This window comes from Chiroxiphia lanceolata, chromosome 2 (assembly GCF_009829145.1).
Source record: "Chiroxiphia lanceolata isolate bChiLan1 chromosome 2, bChiLan1.pri, whole genome shotgun sequence".
NCBI lineage: Eukaryota > Metazoa > Chordata > Aves > Passeriformes > Pipridae > Chiroxiphia > Chiroxiphia lanceolata.
The window spans coordinates 17774421-17795797 of record NC_045638.1 but is presented as its reverse complement, the minus strand read 5'-3'; the positions used below and the strand labels follow the sequence as shown (position 1 = coordinate 17795797).

Below are 21377 nucleotides of genomic sequence, written 5' to 3'. Positions count from 1 at the left end.
AAAAAACCCAAACAACCAAATCAAAACAAACTTTAGTTTAGACAGGGACCATCTTAATTCACATCTTTTCCTACTCTGTGTAATCTCTGTCTCCTTTTCACTAACCCCCAAGTGAGCAGAAAAGAAATTGCCAGAGTCCAGCTCCACCTTAAAACATCAGCAAAATGCAATATTTGCAGAGTATTTGCATTTTAGTCTTATCTTTGTTATTGTTCTATTTAAAGGAACTACTCTGTACACTACCCACTTGTATGCAGGATTGCAAACAGTTAGAATTCAGTCCAAAATTCCACAGTATTGACAATCCACAAAATTAGGCCTATCATTTAAAAAATGAGTGAAAAACAAACAAAAGAGTACAAACCATTTATTTTTGAGAAAATACCCTACAAAATTGAAACTTAATTACTGTTAAACTGCTATTAGAACAATAGGAAAGAATCTGATAGAATATATTCCTGACAATCATTCAAGTTCTGCATTACACTTTGAATGGTTTCAAATATAGAAAAAAAATTCAAACCTCACCTATAATGAGCTTATTCAGTTTGCATCTTGTACAACTTTTACAGTTTATAACTGGATAAGTGTTGATGCATAAAGCTATAATTCACCAGTGTTGATCACAGTTTATATGAAAATAAATAAACAAATATGCCGAGATGATACAAGCTGAGCATACAGAACTCATCCTAATTACACTCGGTCAGAGAAAATTCAAGTAAACAGTGTCACATCATGAAATTTCCAGAAGAAAATCAAATTGGAAGCAACACTCTCACTACATTCTCAGAGCAGCTTTCTTCTGATATTAGCATTACTCCTATAAACCCATTGGCTGAAGTTGCAAAATAAGATGTCTAAAGGTAAAAGATAAAATTGGTATGTAAAAAGAATGTTTCTCCATCATCTCAAATATAATAAGATGAATCTTCAGCTTTCCAATGTGTCACCAAAGCAAGGATTCTTCACACTTTATTCTTCAATATTTAAGCACTGGTTCATTGTCCGTTCCCAGCCTCTTCAGCTTAAACAGGGGATTCGGCTTAAGATACTAATTTTAGAAGGATCCACCTTTCCCATTCAAGATGCCTTTTTTTCATGAATAGGTTTATTCACCTTCATCATGAATAGGTTTATTCTATTCAACCTCTGCAAAGACAGATGTCTATTTCCCCAGCAGGAGGGAAATAATTTAGAAGGCCATCTTAAACCAGCCAGTTAATTTTTCCGTGGCTCAAATATGTGTGATGAATTGGGTCAGATAAATAAACATTTCCAGGTGTCTCTATCACCAGAGTAGTTACAGACATAAGTGGTTTTGTCATTTTATCCCATTAGGGTATGATTTAGTGTCCCACAAAACCGACAGAACTGTGCTGTGTTTGATCAGCACAAAGGAATCAAATATCATACTGGATACCTACAGCCAGCAGTCATGTTGTCCAGACGAGGATTTGAATTGCAATTTACATCAAATACCAGCATCCAAGGCAGCATTTGATCCCTCCTCTTTAACTTCCCATATGTGAAAGGAAGGCTGGCACCACACACACTGGCACAGTGGTAAACATCAAAATAAGCTTTGGTGTGTCTGAAGGCTGCCAGTCTCTCTACTTAAGACATGAAGACTCTGCATATGTCATTGCCAGTGGTAACGTCATCACACTTTTTGCACACCCAGCCCACTCTTACAGTGCTCCACAGTGAAATGAAAAAGAAAAGGATCTCCAGAAGCACCAAAGTGCATGGCCTGCCCCTCCAACACAGGGAATATGTGGTGGTAACCCGTCATGGGAGGCAGTGGGTACACTGTTGCTCTCAGGCGATGCAGATGCACCATAGTTCACAGCTCAAGAGGGAACAGGGCAAGCTCAAGAGGGAAGAAGAGTTGAAGTCTCCTCATCCTTGCTCCCACAAGTATCAGGCAGCTGATATTTCCAGGGGAGCACCCAAGAGAGCATAGAGTGGTCATAACTTCTCTTTGGTTTGTGGCAGCAGGACCTGTTTCTGAAAGGGAAAGAAAAATGCCCAGTGTTAAAGTTTAGCTGGAGGGAATATGTGTTCTTATGACCTCAGTGGAATAAGAAACACATATATCATACACTGAGTCAGCTGCTCAGCAACTGAGCAGAGGGCAGAAATTGTCCACTATTTTTTTATTTTGGAATGGATTTTAATTTCGATATTTTCATGGTTTGTTTTATGACCACACATTGGAGGTGTTATTATTACCACTCCCATGGAAAATTCTATGAGGTAGCAACTCTCCAAGAAAAAAAGATTATCTCACTCTTAAGATGATCTCTTTTCTTGGGTGGGGAAAGGAGATAGAAGCTGTTGTTTTTCTGATGCATGCTGAAAAATGCTTAGGAAATATCACCTAATTTTCAGGGCAAAAAAGGGAGGCACTCGATGCCTGCAACTGATAGCCTGTTAGCCTGTGTCCTTGAAAAATAATATTCTACAAGGACAAAATTTGTAGTTCTGAAGTGTAGCTCTTTTATGTCTCAAAGTATTAGGAATAAGTGATTTTAATGGATGATTAAAAACTCTGCCCTCACTATTATTGCACTGTAGAAAGCTGCCATCAGCTCTGACCTACTTGCTGTCATGACAGAAATGCCTATTTCAGATGCTGGCCTAAATGCAGATGATTGTTGGTTGGTGCTTATCTGTCTGCAGTGTGATATCCTTAGAAAATAAATAACTTCTGCCAGAGGGCCTCTCTTGTTTGGCAAGTAGGTTCAGTTGGGTTCTCTTCGCTTACCCGTACACTGGTGTGAGTTCAGCCCTCACAGCTGATAGGCTCGTGAGCTCTGCTTACTCCTCAGCGTGCTTAACATATGAGTGAAGTGCTGTTAGTGCTGGACTGGGGGTTGTCAACCACAAGACCTCTGAAACTGTGCCAGATAATCAGGAGATCTGTTTTAAAATGTTAATTTTCTATGCTTTCAAGGGGGTTCTCAAGTTACATTTCCAAGATGCACCATGCAACCATGCAGGATTGTTTCTTTCCAAATTATGGATTTGGTGGGAGTGGCAGCAGTGAGGACTGAGCAAGTCAGTCAGTCCTGTGCTTCTTGGATGCAGGCTTTACCAGAGATCCAAAATTGCCATTAAGTTAACATTGCAGACACTGGCAACACTAGTGATGAAAAAAGAGTCAACAAACCTTGCTGTGTTGTTAAAGGCATCATTTTGAATATTAAAGGCTCAAATGTGGAGAAGGAAATGTTTCAGCTCATCTGGGAGAAGAAGTCCAGATATTTTTTGATGTTGCTTGTATCCAAAGCACCTCCTGATGCTCAGACGGCACAACTGCATCAAGGACAGTGGCCCTGTAGAAAGAGGCAGGGAAAAAGTTACATACATGGCTTTACAGTGTCAAAATTATAAAACTGAAACAGTAGCTGTGCATCACTGCTTCGTCTACCTCCTGCAACCCACCTCTCACCAGGTTTCCACATTCAGCAGTGAAAAGCCAAACCTTCACCCACCAAATGACATCAGCCAACCAGCAGTCCAGTCCATGACTAATCCACTCTGTCATTATACAGCTGCAATTAGCACCAACAGCATCAACCTTTCCTTTTAAGCTGATCGAGTGTGAAGCAGTTTGTTGTCTGAGATGATTGATACTACCTTAAAAGTCCTTTCTTCCCTCACTTCCCCTGTGAGATCCAAATTTTCAGTCCACTACTTTCTTGAGATGTAATTCATAACAGTGACAAACACATAGCAGAAGAAACGCTACATAATTCTTTATTTAAACTTCCAGATTAACCGGTCCCATGTTGATAAATGCAAGCCCTGCTGAAGAATCTTTGTCACTTTTTTAAAAATCTAAGTATAATACACTTATTGTACACTCACAATACACTTATTTGGGTCACTTATCTTTTTCAGGAAGAGGCAGATCCTATGTGAAATTTTAACTATTGTACCTGTCAGTGTTCAGCCTCCCAGGGCATCATTCGCACAGGGGCCACAGTGTGGAGGGGGGCAGAGGACTGTGGGAGGGCAGGTAAGAAGGACAGGCATGGATGTGGGGGCTGGATGCTGGGAGTGGGGAGGAGATAAGAAGAGACACTGCAGAAAGCAAGAGGGAGGTAAGTGAGCTGGGAGGGGACAGTTTAGGTGCCACTCGCCCATGCCTGCCTGCCTGGCAGCTGAGATAGCCATGCTCTGAGAGTTGAAGTGTTGGTGCTGGTAGAGGAGTACCGTGCAGTGGGAAGGAAGGGAGGCTACAGCAAAAATGCAGTGAGGTCACAGCTTTGATCAGCTTTTGAGACTTCCCTCATGCAGGACACCACATTTCCAACAGCTCTCCAAGGCTGAAAACTGCTGTGCTACCAAAAGACTGTGCAAAGGGCTGCACCCTTCTGCTAGGAGTCAGCATGCGACTTAGTTACCCTGTCCTTGGGTACAAAACAAGGCAAGCCGATATGGGGCAAGTTAAACTGACTATTGCACTATAACAGTGTGTTCTTGTACTTCACCATTCTGATCCCAAAGATAAATGTGACTATAAAGCTCACATTTAAGAAAAAACAAACTTCCATTAAAAGAAAAAGCAACCAAACCCAAAACATGAAGACTTATCATAACACAAGCTATGACACTATACTGGAAAATATTTAGCAAGCACAAGCATACTCTTCAAAAACACAGTACATTTTCTGGATCATTAGCTCCCACCCACACGTAGGACCCTCCCTACAATGCAAGGAGAGTGTGAGGTGGTCCAGAAGCATGGTGAAGGTGTGGGAAGGGAAACCACAACATGTACTACATCTGCTCTGGGAAGGCAACTGGGACAGCACACTCACCAGCTTGTCTCTGTTGGCAAAACACACTCCCTGCAGCCTGCCCAGCCATGGGCTGGGGGGCTCCTGCTCCCCAGCATCTGGGGTGTGGGGGGAGAGGAGCCATGCTTGGGGGCAGGGCAGGGGAGAATCAGCTGGTGCTGAGGGGCCATGGGGCTGGTGGGGTGAATGATCCCCACAGCACATTTCCAAACCTCTGTGTGAAACAAGACGGGTGGTATTTGCACCACTCTCCAGATTGCAATCATTCAGCCGGCCAAAGAAGTCAGATATCAGCTGTCCTTCAGGCATGACCCTACTCAGAGAAGGGCATGTTGGAGAACATCAGCAAAACACTATTCCACAGAAAAAATCCATTCAGGCATTTATTGTTTCTGATTTTGATTGCTGAGTTTCACTTAGAAAAGTTCCTTACTGCCTGAGCTGTCAGCAGAGTTTCTCGGGCCAGCTCCACAGGGTGTGCCTGTTTTTCTATCTCAAATAAACAGGACACACACAGTGCCATGGGAGTCAGGAGTCAAGCAGAGCAGGGTTGGAACTCAGAAATATCACTGCTCTGTGTACCATAGATTAGGCTGGGAAACGAAATATCCGTTACTCATGCATAACATGGACAGCACAGTTGCTTCCATGCTATTATTTTCCTGTTACTATTTCAAGCAGAGCCTGATTCATCATTTTGTTATTCCAGTTCTACCTTGGTGTAAATTTCTCCATGGAAACAATCACATCAACATGTAACTGGCATAATAAAGTCATGGACCACACCATCATTAGCTTGTTTAGAACCATGAAAATCCAGATTATTTAGTAATGTGTATAGCTTGATGACTGAGAGAAAATCTAAAGAAGACAAGTATACAAAAATGAGCAGACACTAGAGACCTTAATCTAATTTCCCTCAAGAATGGCAAGTAACATCTCTCTCCATAATTAATTAAAGAGTTCATAATCAATAAAATAAAATTACCTGGAACTATTTAATTTACATATACAAAATAGATACTTCCTAAGGTTTATGGTTATATTGCTGAATTATTCAGCATGTAGTGCTGGCCTTTAAAAAAAGCCTAGTGTTTAAATGTATACAAATATATATATTCATTATATCATTCCTGCGCTATTTTCCTTAATGCCCACCCCAAAAAAATAAAATAATATAGTCTTTCATTTTAAAGATACTTTTGCATCTGTGTAAGAATTTTGGCCCAAGAATCAAAGTTTAGCACAAAGAACTAGAAAATAAGATCTTTGATATACTTTTTTTTATTATCACATGCATTAAAATTTTTCTGGTTCCAAATTTGCATTTATACGTTTGTGCTGAGACCAATATCCAGCACAAAACCGATTGTATAACCAAAGATGCCAGTCCTCGCACTCACTGGTTATCCTCAACTCCCATCAGAGGTGGTTTGCTGCCTGCATTTGCTCCGGAGAACACTCCTGGCTCTACTCCCATCTCAGACACAAAGGAACTGAGAGATCCTCCCGTTTTATGTAATGAGAAAAAGCTACCATTAATTTCTAAGGAGTGTTTTGCTTGTTTTTGTCACCCTAAACTCTATTACTCATTATATTGCAAGCTCCATAAGATTGCTCCCCAATGTAGTAGATTCACAATCCAAGGGTTCAAGATGGGTTATTATTCTTACCATAACCACTGTTAGAGAGCCACTATATTCTGGCACTAGAAAACATAGTGTCCCTATGCCAGGGAACAGAGGCAACCTTAGTTATTCAAGGTTTTCTGGTGTTAGTAGCCTGGAATAGCATAGCCTTTTGCAACAGTCTGCATAGTTTTTCCCTAAATAATACAAGAACTAAGGGGCACCTTCTCTCTGCAGGAATAGCTGTCCCACAGGACTGCCAGGTGGGACCAGCTCCACTGGCCTCTTGTTATCAGCGTTCTTCACCCAAATGTCTGCTCCAAAGTCCATCAGCAGCGTCACCAGCTCCACATTGCAGTTCCTGGCAGCCACGTGCAGAGGGGAGTCCAGGCCTTTGCCACTGTTTACATTTGCTCCTGAACACCAAGAGATGACAAAGAATAATGTCAAAGAATAATGACTATACAGTAGCTTATTTCCATTTACTGTACTAGCTGCTACTGCTCCGAATAACACATAAATGATGTAGCATCCAGGCAGAGGTGGACTGCTTTATGTTTGGGCTTGGTACTACAACTTGCACATGCACAACTCACACTGGTTGAGGAGCAGTGGGGATGTGACTAAGAAAATGATCCCAGAGGAATGGTACATGAGGAAGTCCTTCATCCACAGCCCAGCTCATGGATATCTTGAAGCAGGACAAAGGTATAGTTCCACCTATGTCCTACCTTTACTCCCCATCCCTCAATATACATGCAAGGTTTCAACATGCTCTGTACTGGAGGCTTAAGCTGGTGGAATCCCCAAATGCCAAAGTATCTATTGGGTAAAAAATGTAAAGACGGAAAAGTTCTAGAGGCCCTTGGTAGAAGAGGGTATAAGCATCCCTGATGAGAATTCCCCCATTTGTTACTCTGGAATAATGGTTCCTAAAACACCTTAAGAAGGGTGAGCTGCAGAGCTAATTCAAAACCATTTATAATGTTTTTATAGTACACATTCCTATATATAGGAGGCAGCAAAAAACAAACTATCAGAAAAAAGAAAATAACTGCCAACATTTAATATTTAGATTAAGTTATATTTGACTTCTTGAGAAAAGAGGTCCAGGTACCATCAGTCATGTGAAATACAGAATCAACTTTCATTTTGTTGGAAGCTGTAAAGCTTAGTTCCTTGGTCAAGATGATCTTGGTCACCCTACTACCACATTCAACCCAGGACTGCCATTAGGAGTAAACTTCTCCAGGTCCCAAGGCAGGAGGGTCTCTAAGTCTTTGAGGCAAAGATAATCCAAAGATAGCTGTTGCAGGAAACAAAAGTACACCATTCTTTATTTTTATTTTTACCTGACTCGAGCAGCTTCTTGGCACAGTTCACTTGCTGGTTATCACAAGCTACATAGAGCGGAGTACCCAGATGCTTGATGTTGTGATCTATATTTAGCCCATGGAACACAAGGAGTTCAACACATTGCACATGACCTTAAAAGGGATAAAGGAAGAGTCAACTCAGAGAGATCAGACTTTTTTTTTCCCCAGCAAATTCTCTGTTGCAACGGTGAAGTTTGGCAAAGATTCAATGTTTTGTCAAGAGGTGGTAGTGTAATACTTTCATCCATTCCAGTGTATCCAGCCTGGAGAACAGGAGCTGCAAAGCCACACTCAGCAAAACAGGCTAAAGGCCTCATATTTTATCTGATTTTATCTGATTCATTTCAGATGTCTACTGAAGATGAGATTAATCCCTCTGTGTTTTTCTCCACTGCTTTTGAAGATAGTTAGACTTCTCCTTCAAATGTCCACATTTTAGGCAGCTGACTTGGATAATGCATCCCCTTCCAGGTGTCACCATGTGAACTCAGAGGATCTGACGCTGAGTTGACCTGCCCTTGATGAGCAGTAGGGGTGGGAAGAACTGCACCCCTCGTGATGAGACCAACTAGCAAGGCATTTTACATGACCCAAACTGAGAAAATTATCTTTATCTCTCTCTTCTACCTCAACACACTGCTAGCAACTTGGAAAAGAGGGCTGATGCCTGTGAGGTTACCTCTCTTAGCAGCTTCATGGATGGGGGATGCCAAGTCACAGGGTGGGTGTAGGCTGGCTCCATGCTTCAGCAATAAATTCAAGCAAGCCACACTGCCACTGACACAAGCGCTGAACAAAGGAGTGTGCCAGTCAACAGTCACTCCATTCACCTGGGGGAAAATAACTCAATCAGGCATTTTATTTGTCTCCTTGTTATTTCAAAATTGATGACAATTATCCAGTTTCTCATAAGGTAATAGGGTTCTCAATACTTTTTATTTAATTCCGTGCCAAAACTCTCTGGTGCTTCTGAAGATTATGGCTTTTTATTAACATGATCATTAAAAATACACTTTTTTAAATTGCACCTAAACCTCTCCTGCAAAAAAACATATTTACTCAGTGCCACTCCGGGGTCTCTTGGGAGTTGTCAAGTTAAATGTGTGCCTGTTTCTCAGTCATCACAGCTGAAACACATCTGCCCAAAGCTCTCTCCTGAAATTGCGTATTTCTGGCTGAAAGTGTGCAGCACTCCCCTTCTTTTACTTTTTTCTTTTTTTTTTAATTTTAAACTAAAAGATAGTATATGTGTGAGTCAACTTTCTTACGATAATTTTGACATTAGCTTCAAAAGTAGTGACCATGAGACACCATTTCACCATTTTACTTGCATATTGTTTTCATTTTCTTTCCATTTTATTATCAGTTGATCCCAGCAGTCCTACACCTCTGCTTGAGACTCTGCATGTTGATACCAATGAGATTAATGTGTGCAGAAAATAAAATACACCCTTAACTGCTGAGAGATTATAAACCCTTTGCAAGATGAACTTCCCCTTGTTCTTGTAAATTACAAGAACATTGCATCTTCACCTAAAGAACATTAATACCTGTTGGTTATGTCCGTGCTTTCTGGCTTGCTATGTAAAGAAGAGCATTTTACATAAGTACCTTAAGCAGAGGTAAGTACAGAGTGTAAATCACAGTGATATGCTGCCATGGCATCACTTAGCATTAAAATGTGGTAATACAACATACTAACACTAGAGACAACAGCCTGTCCGTCATGTACTCACCTGAGCACCGTGTTTTAATAGGACACTGGCACAAGCAGCATGACCCCCTAGGCAGGCTTCATGGAGAGGAGACACCTGGTCTGCTGTAACAAGATTAACATCACTCCCCTGATAAGATAATAGAAAAAATCATTACAACCAGCTACCAAAAGGCCCATACAAAACAACAATAGCAACAACAACAACAACCACTTTCTGGCTTTAAAGTTGTATGTAATCAGACTTTCTCAACTGCCCGTAGCTTCTTATCTCAAAAAGTAAGCAGATATTTGTGATGCTTTGGCTGGAGTGGATACTGGCACAGCACACAAGAGGTCTTTTCTTCTACACACTGCTAATCAGCACAGAAAGCTGTAGTGGACTGTCCAGTGGCACAATACAGACATCCTGTTATGAACTCAGCATAATTTTTTTTCTAGTACACCATGAATAGCAAACTATGAAATAAATAATAATAATAAAAAATACAAAAAATTGCTACTAAAGCTCTTGGCAGGGTTGTGATTGCTGCCTTTTTATATCACTGCTTAAGCCTTCTGACCTCCTGCCCACTGAGTCTGCGGTTGTTTGACTGGGTCCAATCCAGAAACGCTCTTGAAGTGTTTTCTGCCCTTTGCAGCAAGGCACCCACTGAAGGAAAGCCAGTCCCTGTATTAGAAACCATTGGTTTCATTCTACAAGATCTGTTTCTAGCAAGGGCTTCAGAAGGTTAGTCTGGAAGAGTCCAATATCCTTTCCCTTTCCATCAACTCCTCCACTAACTAAATTCAAGGATTTCAAAGAAATGAAGTGGTGACATTCAGAAATCACTTCTCCCTAGTCCTATCCTTCTGCAGCAGCAGCAGGACTCCAGGATACCCTCGGGCACTTCACAAATGTGTGAGTGGATGAATTGAAACCTCAACACAAGTTCAGATGAGTCCAGAGCTGTCCCCCAAATGGGGCACCAAAAAGCTGCTCACAGGCACAGGAGCTGCAGAGGGAATCCCTCAGCCATCCAGAAATCTCAGCAATGAGGCTCCCATTACTTGCACCAGAATTAAAGTATCACCCCGGATAGTTCAATGCATCATCAGCTTAGTGCCCAGAGCTTGTGCTGGGCAAGGAACTGGGAAAAAAACCTGCTACACGAAAATTTCACTGCAGTCTGGTCAGCATGATTTTCTCACCCTGGAAGTTTCACAGTAAAGCACAGACCACATCCAATCACTGAACAAACCCAGCAGAGACCATATCAGCCTGGTGGAGGAGTACCTGTTCAATGAGTTTCTTCACAGTAAGCAGACGCCCACGGATAGAGGCTTCATGTAGAGGAGACCAGTCTGAAACAAAGTCTGTATAAAAAGAAAGACAGGAAGAAGGCTAGGAACTCCACTTCATCAGCACACTTTACTTCAACTCTGTGACCTCTCTTCTATTTTATTTTTTTGACCTGCCAGGCTTTCCTTGGAGCAGCTGCTGGGAGGGAGACAGATAAGAATGACTTCTCTCTGAGTGTGTTTTTAACTCACCCTGTGTTTGCACTGAGCAGCTGTACTCCCTTTCAGAAGACTGGAGAGGGATTTGCAGAACATCACCTGACTCTGGCCGAACTTGTCCCTCTCTTTCAATTATTTCCAGTGCCTTTGCTTTTATGAACTCATTACATTTTACCAATTAACTCAAAAGAACTTTTGAAGAGAGTATGGCTGCGCAGACATTTACCCCTGCTCAGAGCTGGGCTAGGGTCAGTACTTAGCAAAAGAAGGTACCAAAGTACAAAGAGGTAAATTGTGTTACCTATTAATTTTGCCTTTCAGTGTTCAGTGTTTGGTGTGAGTGGTGCATTATAAGTAATAGCTGTGTTTTCTGTGTTACTGAAACCACAAAGTGAGGTACAAAACATATATACCATGTAAATATTAATAGAAGATCTTCGATATTGCAGATTTTATCGCTCAGAGCCAGCTGACAGCAATAATCCCTCTAGGAGATATTTACCTCCTTCAGCATTCAACAACTCAGAACCCAGTGCCTGGTCTATGTCAATAGCCCAGGCTCCCCCTGGGAAGGAAGGGAAGCATTTCCAGAGGGCACTTTACCTAACTTCTTTTGGAAACACATTTTGCTGCTCTCTGAAGTTGTCCTACTCTGCTTCCACTAACTACAGAGAAAACCCCAATGACTGATTTGCTGGATGAGTTGCTGAGGTTTTCAGGAATTATACTAGACCACATATATGGAATGGAATGCTTATCAGCGAGAAGTCCACCTTCAGCAAAAAAATCCTAATAAGCCACCATAATTCTTTAAAATAACTTTTACAGATAAGGTGATGATGTCAGTGCTCATACAAGATTCACAGATCTCGTCTCAGGTATGACCATGCATGGGAGACATGAACCTCTCACAACCAGTGTCTTGCCCCTTGTGACTATGCCATGGTGTGCTGTAAAGAGGTGATGACCAACTGTGTCAACCATCTCCCAGCCTGTTGGGCTATTGCTCTTTCACCTTCAAGGGTGGTCAGCAAAGGAGCACAAACTTAAACAAGATGAGGTCTAGTATAGTAAGGCTTAATATGTGTCTGTAATTGTAAAATTCTGCACCTATGTAAATGGAGACATGAAGATGGTGGTATCTGAAATATGTTGTTCGTCACACACAGAAATCTTTGGTTGCATAACTATATTAGGTGGAGGGGTGACTTTTGCTGGCATTGTGGCTGCAAAAAGTCTGCTATAGATTTATAGTTATTCTTGCAAGACTCTTTTAAAACTGTGCAATACATTTGTGTAGTTGTTCATATAGGCAAAAGGATATTTCTGCTATAAGAATACAAGATTTTGAGCCACTTCATGTCCACCCCAATGATTATAAGTACTTGAAATGAACAGAGGAATGAACTCAGGAGTATACATACTCTGGGTGATGTATATCAGTTCCCTGACCAACCTAGTGGCTTTCTGTAATGGAGTGACTACATCAGTGGACAAGGGAAGGGCTACAGATGTCATTTATCTGGACTTTTGTAAGACCTCTGACATGATTCTACACGACACCCATCTCTCTAAATTTGAGAGAAGTGAATTTGATGGGTGAACTGTTTGGTGGATGAGTTGGTTGGATGGTCTCATTCAGTGGGTAGTGACCAATGGCTCAATGTCCCAATGAACATCAGTGACAAGTGGTGTTCCTCAGGGATCTGCACTGGGACCAGGGTTATTCAATGTCTTCATCAAGCCATAGAGAGAGGGACTGAGTGCACCCTTAACAAGTTTGCAGATGACATCTAGCTGAGTGGTGCAGTTGACACTCCTGAGGGATGGGATGCCATCCAGAGGGATCCAGACGAGCTCAAGAAGTAGGCCCATGAAAACCTCATGAGGTCCCACAAGGCCAAGTGCGTGCAAGCTGCTGCATGGGGCAACACCTGGTATCCATACAGGCTAGAGTATGCCAACCATATCCTGGTCTACATCAAAAACAGCATCATCAGCAGGTGATTCTGCCCCTATGCTCTCATGAGATCCCACCTGGAACACTGCATACAGCACTGGGGTTCTCAGCATGGGAAAGACATGGACCTGTGGGAGCAGGTCCACAGGAGAGCTTCAAAAATGATCAGAAGGATGGAGCACCTCTCCTCTAGGGAAAAGCTGTGAGATTTAGGATTGTTCAGCCTGGAGAAGAGAAGGCTCTGGGGAGACCTCACTGCAGACTTTCAGTACTTAAACAGGCATATAAGAAAGATGAGGAGAAAGCAGGGCCTGTTGTGACAAGAGGACAAGGGGTAAAGGTTTTAAATGAAAAGAGGTTAGATTTTGACTAGACATAAGGAAGAAAATTCTTACACTGAGGGCAGTGAAATACTGGAACAGGTTGCCCAGAGAGGCAGGAGATGCCCCATCCCTGGAAACATTCAGGATCATGTTGGACAAGGCTCTGAGCATCTTGCTCTGGTGGAAGGTGTTCCTGCTCATTGCAGGGATATTAAAAGCATCTTCAAACCAAAACTATACTACGACTCCATGAATTAGCTTCTAAAGAAATGTGTAATTTTTGTTATTACCTTCATTTGAGCTCTGCCTGCCTCCTTCTATGTTCCATGGGCCATGTCCCACAACAGCCACATAGTTTCAATAAGTTCAGAAACATCCTTTTGCTTTAGCAGATGAACAGCCAATTCCAGAAGCTGCAGGTCTGGTCTCATAAGGACAGCCAAACTGCTACAATTATTAAAGCATAGAATTAACTGGCTAAAATAACTTTGCTCTAAGTGATGTGTGTCAAATTGACGCTTATCTGGCTGCGCTGTTGTTCTTGCTTATCCTGCCTGTATTACTGTTGTTTGTGTTTCCAGGGTCTGTAAAAAGCTTTGTCCCATTTAGAAACTAGTGCCATTGCCCAATTTGCATGAGTTGTGAGGGAAGTTTGTTTATAGAAATTCTAAAAATCTAGATTGAAGAACAAGTTTTCTGAGCTGCAACTTGATCTTTTTTTGGCCACACAAATATAGGCAGGGGTTTGTGCAATCTACCGACCTCTTATATCATCATGTCAGCATTCTGGTTACAAAGAGGGATATATATCTATGTGCAGATTTTATCCATTCAGCCCTTGTTTGAGAAAATACAGGTTTCTACTGATACTAAAAAGAGCCAGATCATTTGTGGACTGACCATTAGCATGTAGTTTTGCCAAGCTGTAACAATGAACTGAAAGATTGACCATATAAGCGTCAAAAATAAATGTTAGTGGAAAATAAAGAGGTATGTGCTAACACATCATAATCCAGCTGGGAGTTCTATACTGAGAGGAACCAAGAGTTTTATTCTAGATGGAAGTGGAGTGCTATGGAATCCTCCACACGAGCCTCAGATACCTTGCAAAGAGAGGTCTGATGACTGATGACTAATTGCCATGGCGTACTTCCAGATCTGCAGTCGTGAACTGCATGGCCCCAAGCTGATGTCTCTCCTGCCCTATCTCCATCTGCAGCAAACACCTCCACCCTGAAGCAACACCAGGGAGGCAAGCCCCCCGGAAGGGAAGGCAAATTCCCCCAGCTTTTGCACCAAGGGCATCATCTTTTGGTAAACAACAAAATTTCTATTTTCTGCCTGTTCCCGGCCGGAATGTGTGTTTCTTGCCTGGAAGAGGAGGGAGGCTGCAGTAGATTTTCATGTCTCACATCCCTCTTCTACACAGCACAGGAGGCACACTGTCAGTAATATAAATGATCACTATTTATATTTGATTAAGGCCTAAGGAAATGCCAGTTCCAGCTGGTATTTCAAAATCCTGAACTAGTGACTTTTGGGAAAGTGTTCAAAACCTTCTGCCCTCTAAAGCTGCCTGTGAAGCAGCAGGACCAGTGTACATGGGTGACACATCATGTTCACTGTATGTGCTGCCACTGGAACAAGGATTTCTGATTGCCAAAATTATGTACAACTGCTCTTTCACAGAGAAACAAGATTTTTCATCCAAATTTGAAATTTACCCACCTTAGTCCACAGGCAAGCTGAGTCAGACCCCAATCACAGAATCACAGAATCACATAATGTGCTGAGTTGGAAGGGGTATACCTTATGGGTATAAGGATCATCAAGTCCAACCTTTACCCCTGCACAGGACAGACCCAAGAGTCACACCATGTGCCTGAGAGTATCATCCAAACATTTCTTGAACTCTGTCAGGCTTGGTGCTGTGATCACTTCCCTGGGAAGCCTGTTCCAGTGTCCAACCACCCTCTGGGTGAAGAACCTTTTCCCAACATACAACCTAAACTTCCCCTGATGCAATTTCAGGCCATTCCCTCGGGTCCTGTCACCAGAGAGAAGAAATCAGTGCCTGCCCCTCTCTTCTCCTCATGAGGAAATTGTAACTGCATTGAGGTCTCCCCTCAGTCTCGTCTTCTCCAGCCTGAACAGACCAAGTGACCTCAGTCATTCCTCACATGGCTTCCCCTCAGGGCCCATCACCTTAGGGATGACAAGAAGGCGGTAGATGAAGCTTTCCTGGATTATAGTGAGACTTCTGATAGTGACCCTCACATCAGCCCTCTGGACAAGTGTTATGACCCCCCAGTCAGGGGTATGATGTTTGTTGTAAATTCTTGTCAGTTTGAACAAACACACCAAATCATGTGTCAGGGAGCGCTTGTGCTTTATTGTACAGTTGCCTTAATTCTGGAAATGAGTCCACTGTTTAGACTCAAAAAGTACCAGCTAACACTTTACAACACACTTCTCAAAACAAGCCCTTCATTTTTACGATACATTCAATAAGCTCTCAACTCCCACAATAAACTTCTCAAAGGTTCTGGCTCACAAGCTACAACACACTTCCACAAGCTCCCACTCCCACAGCACACCTCGGTATGAAGTACAGGGTAAAATATGACAGCTGTGTTTTGCCTAGACCAAGCAAGGGAGGATAGAAAGAAAGGTGGAAAAGATAGAGAACGGAGAATATCATCAGTCCTTAGACCCTGCATTGTTTCTGATGTGTGGATGGTCCAGATTGTTTTTCTGTTACCAAGACAGTAGTTCAGCATCTAGACATCCAAATCCCACTGGCTTTCAGTAGCATTGGGTCACCTAGCTCCCCTTTCCCCGCAGGAAATTCCAGCCAGCCCAGAGGTCACATTAAACCCCTGGTCATATTTGATTGCATTGCCATCACTTGGGCATGTGACACTGGCAGGGTGGTGTATACAGAGGGAGCTTTATAGTAATAACCACACAACCATGCAAATTCTGACTGCTCCTTGTGGACAACAGAGCTTTCACTGGATCTTTCTAGAGCACTGTTTTTTGTAATGATGGATGAAGTTACTTCTTCCAGCCTCTGGCTACATGGAGGGCGTTGCACCCTCCGTGTCTGTCCCTGGCTGGTTTCCTGCCACGCTCATCACACATGGTGCAGCTTGAAAGGGACTTTGAAGTCCTTTCAGTGAAGGTATGCTCTTGCATGCATATTTGCAGACACAAAGGCACTACATAGAACAGCACTAAAAATGGTAGTTGCCAGCAGAGCTTATTGACAGGTGAATACAAGAGGAATGGACTGAACTCTGATTTTCAAAGGACCAAATTATCTGTGTCCAGCAGTGCACCATAGGGGATCCCCTCCTTCCACCTTCCATTTTGCTGGAGCTCATCTCCAATGTGGTCCTGTTTCAATTCATACTGTTAATAACATCACTGTCCCTTCCCTCCCACTCCAGCCTCAGGATGCACACACATGACACGCATTAGGAGAGGCAGACTACACAGCAGATAGACTGGTCAACTGTGCATTGTGGTTTTATGGTCTTAACTTTCAATTTGGTATGAGTGGAAGCATCCTCAACAGACCAGGAAAGGAGTGAGGACAGTGTGAAGTCACACTTTCTTAATTTACCTCTTTCCCTCTACAGTCACCATTAGATGAAGGAGTAACTTCATAGAAACAGCTATGTGGAACACAACCAGCTAAACTGTTATGTGAAGTTATAAATTACTTGTCTTTTTTCACCATGCCATATTTTCAGTGGCTCTGGTCCAGACACAGAGCAGTGATTAGAGTGAGACCATTTGTCTGAATAACTGTTTGCTGTTATGTGACCAGAACAGCATTGGTCACAACTGATCACAGTGCCATTGCAGAAGAACCCACCAGGGTTGGTGGCTCAGCCTGGACAAAAACACTTAGGTTTGCTCATCTGAAAGAAAAGGAGAAACGGTGCAATAAAGGAAAAAAGGAAAAAGAAGAAGAAAGATAACAATTAAAGTAAAAGAAAAAAATTTTTAAAATTAAAAATAAAAGAAAGAAAAAGAAAAGAACTGAGCCAGGGCTGAGCTTCCAGCTGGCACTAATTTAAGTCAAATATGCCACATTGCCACTTGTTTTTCAGTGTGCTGTGGTTCAAATGCTGCATTTGTTTCTGCTTGAACAAACTGCAGTACAGCGTCAAATACCCTTTTCTACGATACACAAAAAAAACAATCAAAATTTCAGTATGGAGTAAAAATAGCTTTTAAAAAATCCCTTCCAAAATGCAAAGGCATGACAGCATTTTGTGGGACTGATTGTGGACCTGTTGAAGCTGGACATAGGGAGCAGCACATCACTGCAGCCTGACCCTGTCCTTTGCCACCTCCGACAGAGTTGAAGGCTAGTGGTGGGGTAGGAGCGTTACTTACCCCTCATCAGCGAGTTTGATGGAGACATTGCAGACGCCTGGCCTCCAACTGCTTGCAGTTTGATGGCATTTTGATTTGTTCTCTCATCATCCATCTCAGCTCCGTCTGTTCAATTTCTGTTTTTTCACTTTGTGGTTGGTCTCCAGAGTTCAAATTCCATGGTCCCCGGTGAGCCCCCAGCGGTCAGAGTGATCTATGAAGCAGACTCAGCACGCATGAGTCAAACAGACTTTGCAGCAGCCCGGGACATGGTGCCGGCAGCACTCCGTGCAGAAACTCGAGTACCTGGGTTGGGATTTAACGAAGCAGCTCCCTGGCTGCCCTGGTCAGCAGCCAGCGATCCAGCAAAGCGAGAGATGTGCCTGATGTCACATCCTCTCCAACACGACACCCAATCGGGGCGCCCGCAGTCAGTTTTTATCAGGAAGGAAATTCTTAGTTTGCCAAAAAAACAAGACAGAAAGAGCTAGTTCAACTAGTTTAGCAAACTCTGCCTGCAGGGGATTTGCAAAGAAAACCCGCAGAGAGACGAGCGCGCAGATCTGCACCGCTCCCCAGAAAGTTGTGTGCAGGAAACTTTGCTGTGCACCTCCCTGGACACAGCACGCTGTACAAAACCACCCATCTTATCTGCCAAGCCCTAACAGGATGAAAGAAAGGGAGATCTGATTGCCTGCTGCACAGCAGTGATCACTGCATATTCTACAGATATTGAAACCACATGTCTGGGGAGCTGCACTTTCCACTGGAGGCCCTGTGCTCTCTGTGTGGAAATTGCAGCCCTATGTGGGCTTGTGTCTTTTTCCCCTCTTCAATTGATTTTACTGAGTTACAGTCACACCAGGAGTTTTGTATCTAAGCAGTGTCCTTTTATTTTTAAGGAATTTCTCAGTCTAAACAAACCATCATGAATCTACTAGCAAAAAAAATCGCAATATTTGTTCAGGAGGACATTCGCCTCATTTCTCTGGGTCTGTTTGTGAAAGTTCTGTCTCACAGATCATCTCTATTTGCACTTTTTTCTTTCCTAAATTTTTTCTTTTCCCAAAAACAAGCACAAAATCCTGTTTCTGTCACTGAATATTTGCCCCTTTGTGTGCAAGTGCAATTAGGCAGAACTTCCATGCACAAGTCTAAACCACGTAAACATTTCCGGTTTTGTTCTGTCTGGCTACTAAAGCAAAATCTGTGTTTGTGTATTTGGAGATTCAAACTTGTTAAAGCTAGTTGGATTCTGAGCCTAAGAAATTTGGTTTCATTTTTATTCCTATCTGTAACGCATGCAAGAGATCTGGAATTATATTTAGGATTTCTTTATCCATATCTTTAAAAATAATCAGCTATGTTAAAAGGTGCAAGCAGCAGCTGAACATCATCCCCAAAACCTGCCAGTGGGAAATCTTTGAAAGCAACGTGGGCACAAGCTGGTGCACAACTGCTGATGAGCTATGGGTGAGGATAGGTCCAGCCCTTTCCATGGCTCTCTCTGCTGAAAATCTCTTGCCTCCTGGGTTTGGCCCCACATGCTAGATGCGAGCTGATGCTTCAATCTGATTGGAAATTACATTTGTGTCCTAGCCATTGAAATTTTCACATTAGAACTGTTGTGGGGAAAATGTGTAAATGGAGAAAGTAGTGTAAGTATGAGTTTTGTTGATTAACATATAAAAGAAGTGGAAAAACTAATTTTCACCTTTGATGTTACTTGAATTTAGTGGCTTGGTTGCCACATGTTATGTATAATCATGTCTTTAGCAGTATTACCAAACATGTCAGCAATTCCACCACTAAAAGGAGTCAGCATGTGCATCCAAATGTGCAATGATAGGCTTATAAGTGAAGATGCATTAGCTAAGAGCTTTAAATTCAACAATAGTAAGGAGGAAGAAAGAAAGAAAGAAAGAAATCCCTTAGTGCCTAGTCACCCATGGACAGGGAGACTTTGGCCATCTCATGCTTTGAACAAGACACCTGCTGACTGATAGAGTAATCACTTTCATAATCTGTTATTGGTTTCATATATTTTGGTCACACTGTGTTACACAAACCTGTGCTTTGGCAGATGAGCTGTTCCCTGTTCTTCCTGGAGGCTGGTAAGGTTGCACAGAGCACCTAACAGGGCCAATGAGCCTGCATCCCTTCCCATGGAAGCAGATATCCCTACCCTTCATCACCCTTTCTGAAAGGGAGGCCTCTGAGATCCCCACAGCAGGCTGGTAACCCACAGGCATGCTTTATCCTGAGCTGTTGATGTCCTGATCCAGGACATGTGTTTGTATTTCACAGAGTAAATAGACATAGGGTTCAAAAAAGTAATTTCTTGTTTGATCACACTTGTCCTCTGCCAGTACTAGAGAGGAGGAGACCAGGACAAAGCTACAAAAAGCACAAGATCCAATTGCCACATCCATTCCCTTAGAATTGCAGCTCCTTTCAGGGCTACAGGACCACACTGTAATTTCGCTCTTTGGACATGATTCCTCCTTTGGGTCACGGTATGTTCCCAAATAACTGGACACCTGTCCCCTGGCTGGTCCTGAAGCCTTTGCTTAGTCACAGCATCTTCAGTTTCTGTCATGATTCTCTCATCTTTGTCCAGCCTGGACTGACAAACTGGAGAAAAGGGACCCTTACCTGGCATGTAGCCATTTCAAAATACACTTTGTCCTATCTTTGCATCCTAAAGGCCCTACAGACATAGACTGTGTTAAGCCATTAGGTAGGACATTCAGAGATGAGATGAGATTATTACCTCTATGCACAGAGTGGAGTAGAGCCTACTTTTGAAAGAAATGCTGCAGTCCCTAGGACAGCATTGTTCAATCTCCCACATGCTTTGCCTGACCCCTTTACGTTGCTACTCTTACACAGATATCTTTGCAGGGTTAGGACAGTGCAGGGGGATGCCAGCACAGGTCCCTTTGACCATTAGGATTTAGGTGGGGCAGGGAGCTCTGCCCACATCAGGGATTCATTTCATACTATGTGTATGTAGATATATATATATGTATATATGTATATGTAACAAATTACATCTCCTACCCATTTCATTTAAACCCAAGTTTCTCACATCACGTGGTAGAAGGACAGGAAAAGTACCTGCAAAGGGCCCTATTAGAAGTGAACACCTTTGCCAACACCCAGAAAAGTGCAGTTTTATCTGCACTTATTAGTGAACAAGATGGTCTACTTGGTTTCAAGCTGATCCCAAAGAACTGAAGGAAACAATGGCTCCTGCTCTCTCTTTTCAAATAGTATTGCCAGCTCAGTTCCCAGGTTTTGCCACATCTGCAAATGCTTTTGTGGTCCTCACTCATGGTGAGTAAGACCTTATTTTCAAATCACAGCTCCATAAATTTTTTTTCTCACAGTTTGTGAAAATGCAGGTTCCTGTGTTTCCCCACTCTTTGCATTTGTCCTGTGTGGAGCCCACCACAGCCTCTCTCTAGCACATGCACACCTTCTCGTTGAAGAATTATTTTCTGTTTGGCCAGATTTCATCTTTCAGCAATTTTCTGTGTCACATACATTAACAAGGTTGGAACTTTTTACAGTTGTAAGGAGTCTAGTTTTAAATTCTACTAACTGAGTTTGTAGTAGAGGCACAAGAGGTAATTAATCACACAGAGAAAAGAGCAAAAAAGAAAGAAATATC

The 21377-nt window shown here is 42.5% G+C and overlaps 1 protein-coding gene across 1 annotated transcript; it reads right to left on the bottom strand.

Moving 5' to 3' along the window:
* Nucleotides 1-354: 354 nt before the first annotated feature.
* Nucleotides 355-18106, bottom strand: ASB9 (ankyrin repeat and SOCS box containing 9). The gene is made up of 8 exons (XM_032680708.1): nucleotides 17723-18106; nucleotides 10806-10885; nucleotides 9552-9659; nucleotides 8495-8645; nucleotides 7792-7926; nucleotides 6664-6855; nucleotides 3176-3341; nucleotides 355-2010 (listed from the first exon to the last, which is right to left on the bottom strand). Exons 1-7 carry the CDS (start codon nucleotides 17814-17816, stop codon nucleotides 3217-3219), a joined length of 885 nt encoding a protein of 294 aa, XP_032536599.1. The 5' UTR covers nucleotides 17817-18106; the 3' UTR covers nucleotides 355-2010; nucleotides 3176-3216.
* Between the last annotated feature and the right edge of the window lie 3271 nt (nucleotides 18107-21377).